The following is a 9,798-nucleotide window of genomic DNA, read 5'->3' on the forward strand; positions in this document are numbered from 1 at the left end:
GTGTGTATATATTATCTTACAAGTGCAATGTATGATACATAAAGACATTTTAAGTTTGAAAAATCAGATGTTTTGCGCGAAGTGACAGTAGTACCCACCTCAACGCTTCGCTTATGAGGCGTGCAAAAGTTTTGAAATCTTCATTTCTAATGGGTTCGTTTTTACTCTTCGAGTTCTAAATACAGATGTTGAATAAAAATGACACGCATACCTCATTTCCCGCGCATTTCGCATGACAGGTCAGAGAGCGGGAAAATGTATTTCATTACCGCTCCGGAATCACAGTGTCATACGATTTCAAATTTAATTTATTATATTGATTTATATTTGACCGTTATAAATATACATTCCAATTAATTAGGAATCAAGAGATATGTCGATTTGTTTTAGTTATTTTTACGTAAATATTCACTTGACCTTCACGAACTACTGCATTTATTCACAGAATGGAAAGTCTTTCGAAAGATCTTTGCAACGTTATTGCAACACATAATAATTGATTGTGACGGAAATCAATGAAGCCTTTCGAAGTTGCAACGCCTAAGTCAGTCACAAAGTAATCGTGTATTGTCAAATATAGCGTTTTTTTATTTCATTTTTTTATTAGTATTAATACTCCATTGAAATGTTACATTTTTTAGGCCTAACCTTGCAGTTTTTAGAGGACGCAATTTTATGTTTTTGATGTGTAGGGGGGGTCAGTGAGTAGCTAAAACCAAGTTTGTGGGGTTGCCACCCTTGTCCCACGGCCGCCATCTTGAAAATAGCGGTTGAAATGGTTTTTACGATATATCTCTTAAACTATTTATCTGATAAAAAAAATTGTTAGCATTATTTGTTGCAAATTAAATTTTCTACAACTTTTGTCCAGTAACTTTTAGTCGTAGAACTATAAATAAAAAAGTTATAAGCGAAAACGTTCAGAAATTAGAGCTTTTTATATTTTTCAATAAAACTTTTTTTTATCAATTTACGAAGAAATGATATCAGACCATTTTTGTAGATTGTTTTTCGAGGAACAACTTTTATATACAACATTTTTTCATTACGTCAATAGCTAATAGACCGGGAGATACTGACACAAAATTTCGAGTCATTTGTAACAAGGATGGCGGTTCTACAGGGGTCTTAGTACGCAATGACAAAAAGAAAAATGATGGTGTGAACGCTGGTACCGGTGGCTTAGTCGCGTGGGCGTTTGTCGAACTCGTCGGAAAAATAGCGAAAGTCAAACGATTTGTAACACAAAAATTTTAGAATTTACCGATAGCCCATAAAAAAGGAGTAGGCGGTAGTGTCATGCCATACTTTTCCGGTGTGACTTACAGCCCGCCATACCGATGCGAATGTGTTGATTTAAATAAAACAATCATTCAACCATTTGTACCAGGCTAACTTTTGCACAGGTAACTATCGTCGTGCAGCCATTTACGAAAATCGCCATGCCATACTTTTCGGACGATTCCAAATGGTCGCCATACCGCCGAAAATCTGCAAAAAATTTTTATTTCGCCAAACTTTTTGTACCAGTATTGCATTTGGATTTTTGGAGAGTATTTGATAAAATGTGACCATTATTATATTTGCCATACTTCTAGTAGGGGGAAAAAGTGCTGTCATACTTGAAAACTTAATTTATTATTAATTTATATAAGTGAAGATTTCCAACACATAGATCTTTGAAATTTTGTATTTATATTTGTTGATCCTCAAACTTACAGGAAAAATAAGTGCCATACTGTTACAAATCGTTTGACTTTCGCTATTTTCCGACGAGTTCGACTAACGCCCACGCGACTAAGCCGCCGGTACCAGCGTTCACGCCATCGTTTTTCTTTTTGTCATTGCGTACTAAGACCCCTGTAGAACCGCCATCCTGTTACAAATGACTCGAAATTTTGTGTCAGTATCTCCCGGTCTATAAGGTTTTACAGCGCTCTGAAGTGAGTACTATTTTTCAGTACTCCTAACTGTACATATAATGGCTATTGGCTCTTTTCCCAGACTCCAGAACAATGGAAGCACACTGCAGAACATTTCAGCCCTGCTTTTCGACGTAAAAAAAACGCGCTTCCAGACTTCAAGTCAGTTCAGTCAATAATTAATTATTAATAATATTGCAAAATTAATTATTAATTATTAAAAATATTAAAAACAATTACTGATGACAAATTATTATTAGTACACACATAATATAATATGTATACTGTATAGTTAAGAGTACTGAAAAATAGTACTCACTTCGGAGCGCTGTAAAATCTTAGCTATTTACTTAATGAAAAAATGTTGTATATAAAAGTTGTTCCTCAAAAAACAATCTACAATAATGGTCTGATATCATTTCTTCGTAAAATGATAAAAAAAAGTTTTATTGAAAAATATAAATATCTCTAATTTCTGAACATTTTCGCTTATAACTTTTTTATTTATAGTTCTACGACAAAAAGTTACTGGACCAAAGTTGTAGAGAATTTAATTTGCAACAAACAATGTTAACAATTTTTTTTATCAAATAAATAGTTAAAGAGATATATCGTAAAAACCATATCAACCGCTATTTTCAAGATAGCGGCCGTGGGACAAGGGTGGCGACCCCACAAACTTGGTGATAGCTTCACACTGAACCCCCCTACACATCAAAAAAATAAAATTGCGTCCTCTAAAAAATGCAACCCCCAATCACCAATGTAACTTTTCAATGGAATATAATTATTTCGGTTTTGATAAAAGGTTACTCTTTATAATACACAAGGTGCATCTCATAATTAATAAATCCCCTTGTAAGGTGATCAAGATTCTTAAGGTTAACTGATCACGTCATGTCAAGGCAAGCACATCCCATATAAACAATAAACAAAATAAAACATAAAAGCATTATTTCTCCATATATTGCAACGTTTCACCGTGTATAGTCAACGCCATTTTTTGGAGGGCCAACCTCGCATCTTCCACAGGAAATTTATCACTATATTTCAGAACTGCAGCTAGTTCTTCGTCTAGAAACTTCGATATATAATCCATAGATCTAGTGCCTCTTACCGCGTAATACAACTGCTTATACTCTATGGGCCGTTTCTCAACTGCTGCGGACCATATATGGCCATAGAGCGACGGATACTCCCACATGGCTATTATTACTGGCGCGCCAACCAAGGAGTATGAATATGGGTGTGTAAAGAAGTCCTTTATGTCGAGGTAGAGTTGCCACATGATGGCCAAATGTCCTCCCAGCTTGTATGCGTCTCTTTCGAACTGCTCTCCCTTGTATGCGAGTTTCATAGCGCCCTGGCAACCCTTGCCAAGTAAACTGCCTGATGTGAGCATAGTTCGTAAGAGCCATTCGTCTTTCCCTTGACCCAGAAATGTGTTCGATCCCAGTTTGGCTAAGTTGTCTTCGTTCTCCCAAATGTAGTTGCTTGTTACTTCATTGGTAGCTAAATACACAAACTTTTTTAATTATCACTATTATCGAATCCAATCTTATATTATGGTCTTTGAACACGCTATTTTAAAGAATTAAAAAAACTTTCTAGCCTGCAGGGCATCGAAGTATTCCAATAAGTACTTTTACTTCTGATCGATACCTATACTTATTTCATCTATAAGTTGTAACTAGTTACCGTAGTCTTAAAAAAAACTTATAGCATATTGTTGTTATGTAATTTAAGTTACCTTTAGGCTTGCTCGGCAAGGGTTTATGTTCATCATCGTGATCCCCAATGAAGTCGCCTTCCACCAGATCTCTTAAACCGGTCGAGATAAGCTCAGTAACTTCATTGTTCCTCAATCCACCCAGGTGCTGCAGACACTTAGCTAGAAGATAATCCCCTGCAGATATTTATAGAAATCAAGATCTGAATCATCCGATATAGTAATGGTAGGTGGATTAAGTATATAGGCATCAGAGAGGTAATAAAATTAAGTTCATCTAAAAATTATAATATTTTTATGAGTACAACCACTTTTCATTTACATATATTGTTGGGTTAGGTTAATAATACCGAAAGGAATTTTTAGAACACCTTTATCATTACAGGCAAACGAACACGTTGAACGCTTCTTGATGAGGAGCCGCGACCGCCCATAAGCATTCATACCTAATAGAAAATAAAAAGGAGATTTTGTACCACTACCGTGAAAGAAACAAACATTACCAGTGAGCAACACAATTTTGTTCCCATACAGCAAGTCCTTATACTTCTCTCCACTTTTTTCCTTATCCTGAAGATTAGCCATCGTCTTATGTATCAAATGCCCCGTTCTTTTCATTTCCACTATTTCAGCAAGTGCTCGTTGCGAATGCAGGACGCCTGAGTCATGATAATCGCCAGTATACCGACTACTGTCGAAGCCAGCGGCCTTGGACACCAGGAGAATGACCAGACCAACGGATTGAAGGTTACTTTTGGAACCGATCAACAAATTTTTGGCGGACTTGAGCAGAGGATGATTGGTGCCGACCTGATAACGTTTAGCTTATTTAGAATAAAGAGATAGGTATGTTTTATGATGTTGAATACCATTTGATTACTTTTTAAAACATCATTTCCGTTCACATGTTAGTTGTTACTAAACTATTAACTAGGTACGTATAGAATTTTGTTAATCTATTGTATTATGATATGTGCATATACCTAGTACCAACTACCTACACAAAAACAATTAACTGACCAATTTTCTCAAATGTATAGCGGTATTCGCAATTTCATCATTGAGCAGCCAGCGCAGGTTCAGGAACGATGTAGGGTAGCCTACAATTTGCTCAGCTTCCATCGTGACGTCACGCCAGTCCAGTTCTTCGCGTGGACCATGGCGCACGTGGCATTGCCGGCTATATCAATTTATTATATTTATTCAAGCATACCCCAATCAATACCGTCACACGCGTAAATTAATTTGTGACAAAGATCGCGCAACGAAGCTCATTTAAAATGATGAGGTTTGAGCTAGTTCCAAGCGAAAATTAAATTAATAAGTGGTGGCAAATGTAAAACCTACATAACTTCGTGGGTCAGACCCTGATGGTATCATGGAGATAAGTTAAAAACTACTTGGTTTGGCAGACAGCCTGCATACACTAACAAAATGAATTGGTGGAATAAATCTGCAATCTAGGTAGAGTAACATCATAGTATAACATCATAAAGCTGAATAGTTTGCCAATCTAATGAAAAAAAAATTAGAAAACTCTTATCGCACTTCGCAGGAACTACGGTTCGAGTCCTGTTTCAATTAAAGTCTAAACATAAGATACAGTGGACTTCTTAGATAGAACACAACGCGGCTTTCACTAGTGTTTACGCACTTGGCCTTCTAGTTAAAAAAATAATGATTAAAAAACGTAAAAGTTTCTGTTATAAAAACTTATTGTGTAAGTAACTTAATCTGTGTACCTAAAAATTAATTTAATAAATGTGTGCTAGTCATAAAAATCACTCATAATTCACAGACAGTAGACACGGAGATTATCAGCAGCAACTGTGAAATCAGCTTAAAAACATTTATAGTAACTGCTCTTGGGTGTCGTCGAAAACAAAATTTAAAACGCAAGCAACAAGCAGTTAAATTAAATAATATATCCCATTATTTGCACCATTTATGATCCATATAAAAAACGAAACGCACCTGAACTTATTTCCCAAAACAGACGCGTAATTAACAGTTACCGATTTGAAACCACGATAGTAAACACACCGTTTTGAATTTAAACAAAACTCATACAATCTGCCGGTGTAAGACGCTAGCAGATTTCTCGATAACATTTTGCAGTTTACGGCAGATGTAATTTTCTTAATTGACAGCCATGTTGAAAACGTCTGTGACACAATCATGCAAGAATTAAAAAAGAATTGGCGCGAAAATGTTATGTTAAAACTCTTTGGTAAAAAATGTGCGAATGAACGACGAATGAAAGAATGAAAACATAGTTAAACTAGTGGTTAAAAACTAGAACTACTCGTCACACGTAATTAATTAACAACTAGATTAATTTTATTTTTATACTTTCTTGAAAGATCATAGTAATTAATAACCGCAATGGAATGAATCTAAATGACTGGGCGTATATAGTAACGTTTTGAATACAATTAACAACACGAAATCATCATTAGCGTTTTGGGAATAAATTTGCTGTGCTAAAGTCTGATAAGATCTAGAAATTGCAATATTTGAGAACATGAGGCTTTCGAGAAATACCTTCTAATGCCGCTGTTTTAATTTACTTAAAATTTATCGAACCAATGCAGTAATAAAGTAAAAAAAATAATATACCAAATAGTGACGAATTACAAAATTTATCTGACGTTTCAGATAAATTTTTAATTATTTTAAAATTTGCCGATTTTTATGAAATTGGTCGTAAAGTAATATAATTCATATCGCAAGGACATTGCGGTATCCTGGCATTATTTTATGCGCAGGTATGCCCAATTAACCCTATTTTAAAAAAGAAATTATCAGTAGACTCGTCACTAGGTAGTAGCACAGTAGTAGGTATGTTAATGCTATACCTATCTATTCTTAAACCCCTGCCACTTATTAAACACACAAACATGAAACCTAATTCCAAAACGATTAAATTATTAATTAACCCGCTCCGTCAACACAAAGGTTAACTTAAATTACAAGTTCAAATGTGAAATGTCACGGAGACGCGGTTGATTTCTGAACGTGAACGATTTTCGCGCGCACGCATCAGCCATTATCGTGTTGGACGTCACTTCCGCTGACATTTTAAATCAGGAAGCTCGGAAGAAATTGGTCAGGCGCGCCAAATTGTTTCACGGTGCGCGATTCGGAATTCGTTCATCCGTTTTTAATGAATGCCAACAGGCTTATTTCTTTAACAACCCTTAAACATCCTGCAACATTGTTGATACAATTGATTTAATGAGTTTTTAAATTGGTTATATTGATATTAATTTGTAATATTGTTAATGTCACTTTCACAATTATTATTAAGAAACTTATCAAAAAGAAATGATTGTAATTTTATATGTCCCTTGGTTTATTACTGTGTTTAATCAATGTTCTTTCAATTTCATGTTATTACAACAAAGTCTGTAAAAAAATGTTATTAGTTATTGTTTTTAATTAAGTATAGTAGAACTTATTATTTATTTTATTTTTTAACTTATATTTTATTTATTAAAATATTGAAAACATGTTTTTAGCATTAGCAATGTTAAATAAGCGGCAATTTCTGTCATGTTATTACAAATATCGAAAGTAGTAGTAAAAATTTCTATAATGCAGAAACAATGTAATTACTCGATATATCGTAGATAAATAATTACCATCATAATAGTAGATATTCTCAATAATTCTATAAGCATTTTATATGCACGAACGATTTAAATATAGAAGTACAAAAACGGGGTTGCCACAATTAAAAAAGGCTCCCACTATAATTAACCTAAGCGCTTAAATGCTGGCCGTTTATAATTACGTCTAAATAATACAGATACGTAAGAAAATGGACTGAATAAGGGTTTTGTATAATAAGTGGCAGGGTTTAATCGATGGAAACGAATTTAATCTTGATTCGATCTCGCAGATGGACCGACAGAAATGTCTTAGTGTTGTTTTTTTGCCTGCACCTTTAAAATTAAATGTTGGTACGATGTAACATAAAATTGAACTTGTATTTATAAAAAGAAGTACCATCATTTCAACGATGTTATGGTTCGCATTATTTAATTAACAGATCGTTGTAACTAGCTTTAAATTTTAATAGACTTCACTTTACAGTACCTAGGTAATTGTAACATTATTTAATTTTATTTCTAGCAGAACCAATGTTGAATTTATGTACAAAATTTCCTTAGTAAAAGTACCTACATTATTGTACTTTTTAAACACATATCAAACTTCTTATACCTACAGGTGCAATACATAATAATAAACGTTTCATCAACTGATACTCTACAAGTACATAACCGTTATTAAATTATATAGTGTTACCATATAACGAGTTCCCAAAAAACCGGGATAATAAGAGGGCGTGGTCGCTCGCGAGCCTACTGGTTACTGAGCCGTAAATCTGATGCCTTGTTATTGCCGATGTTTTTGTAATGGGCTCGGAAGAAGCAATACCTATAATATATAATACCTGTATATAAAACGAATCATTAGACAGATGGAACCTATAATGATTTTATAGTTAAATGATTATTTTTGCATATTTTCTTTTTTAAATTTTAGTTTTAGTAGAATGTACCTAGGTACAAAGAATTGTGCTTGCAGTGTTAAAATAATGATAAACATACAATTGAGACAATAAATTATTACCTACAAAATAAAGACACATAAACTAGATACTTATCTACTTATATCTTTTTCTTGATTTTGACCGTCAATAATTTTTATTATTACCTACACCTAACCAACTAACTAAAAACATTATTGATAGAAATAGATAACAGAATAAAACATAACATTTAAATAATTCACGTCCCAAACACATTGAAACACAAAATAGGCATTTACTCCCGGGATCAGATAACATTAAATTATGTGTTCCGTTTGACGTCCGTAGTCCATTATGAGAGTACATCGCCTTTTTCCCCGTGAAGTCGCTAGATGGTGCTAGTTTTAAGCCCGTCACGTGGTACCGCCGCCAGCGCCGCGAGTGGTGGGGGACAAAACTCACCACAGTCCCAGCAAGCCACCAGAAATATTCTCATTGTTGCGTCGTTTTTCAAACCGTACGCAAGTCGTTAGATTATATGTAATTTTAAAATACTGTATTTTAAATTACATAATAATTTAAATTTAAATAATAATTTTATACGAACTTTCGAGATTGAAGTAGAAAGTTCAGTTTTTTCTTTTTAAATAGTTTTTATTTAAGTCCGTTACGTTTCATAGTGAAATGAATATTCAAGTGTTACCTGCGTTATCGTTATTTCAAACGAATAACGAAAATCGGATTTATTTGAAGTATAAATCTGCAACCACGAGCGTGGCATCGCGACCATAAGTCTATAGCGCAGGCCAAGGGCCTACCGAATCGTGTCGAGCGTCTTAACAGCGCGTTTTCTACGTGTTCCGAGCTGAGTTCTTCTTGTCCGGGGTCCAGCGACGACGAGGAGCCGCCACAGCGAGTATGGCGCCGCCAGCGCGCGTTCAGCCGCTCGTATGCAGGTTTGAGATTTTGTCTCAACACGGTGAGTCATGTTATTAATACATTATACGTGATTTACGATGATTTCAATACAAATCTTTCAACGTTAATGGTTATTACTAGATGTTACGCGTTAGATAACCTATTTTCACAAATATCTGTTTTAAGATAGTATATTAATTGCCGAAAGCAGATTCGAAACTTGTTTCGATCTTTTGATCTTATTCCTCCTTGAATCGTATTCGCTACGCGGACATTCTAAATGTATGTGAATTGTGCCTTCCTTTTCCAAATTGAGGGTAAATATCAAAAACGAATTCTTAATCTCGTTAGATTAGAAAATTCATCCGATACGAGTCGAATCAAGTAGAATGTAGTTGCCTATATCTTGTAAGCACAATAGAAATAGGTAAATTTTTACGAATTCTTAAAATTTATTAATAATTTTTGCCTGACGCATTAAATTAGTCCGCGACTCTGTGCCTAATTACTGCTAATTTTTAAATGCGACTTCTATTCTCTATACAAATAAACTTAAGAATTAATAGAGATGCTTTGAAGGGGATTATTGATAAGTTTAAAGTCATATAAAATTCGTCCCGCTGTGGAAAGAATTTTTAACTTACTAACATGATTAGTAGCATATGCAGATAGGCGGATTTGATAATTTGGTT

At 34.4% G+C, this 9,798-nt stretch overlaps 1 protein-coding gene across 1 annotated transcript; it reads right to left on the reverse strand.

Annotated features, from left to right (window-relative positions):
- Window positions 1-2,874: 2,874 nt before the first annotated feature.
- Window positions 2,875-9,176, reverse strand: LOC149900874 (all trans-polyprenyl-diphosphate synthase PDSS2-like). Its single transcript, XM_090112733.1, has 5 exons — window positions 9,007-9,176; window positions 4,672-4,831; window positions 4,155-4,461; window positions 3,673-3,828; window positions 2,875-3,434 (listed from the first exon to the last, which is right to left on the reverse strand). The coding sequence occupies exons 1-5, from the start codon at window positions 9,174-9,176 to the stop codon at window positions 2,875-2,877; spliced, it is 1,353 nt and encodes a 450-aa protein (XP_089968859.1).
- Between the last annotated feature and the right edge of the window lie 622 nt (window positions 9,177-9,798).

The sequence above is a fragment of the Colias eurytheme genome, chromosome 18, assembly GCF_061535395.1.
Source record: "Colias eurytheme isolate Ceu_HAF_F1 chromosome 18, ilColEury1 Martin Lab GWU primary, whole genome shotgun sequence".
NCBI lineage: Eukaryota > Metazoa > Arthropoda > Insecta > Lepidoptera > Pieridae > Colias > Colias eurytheme.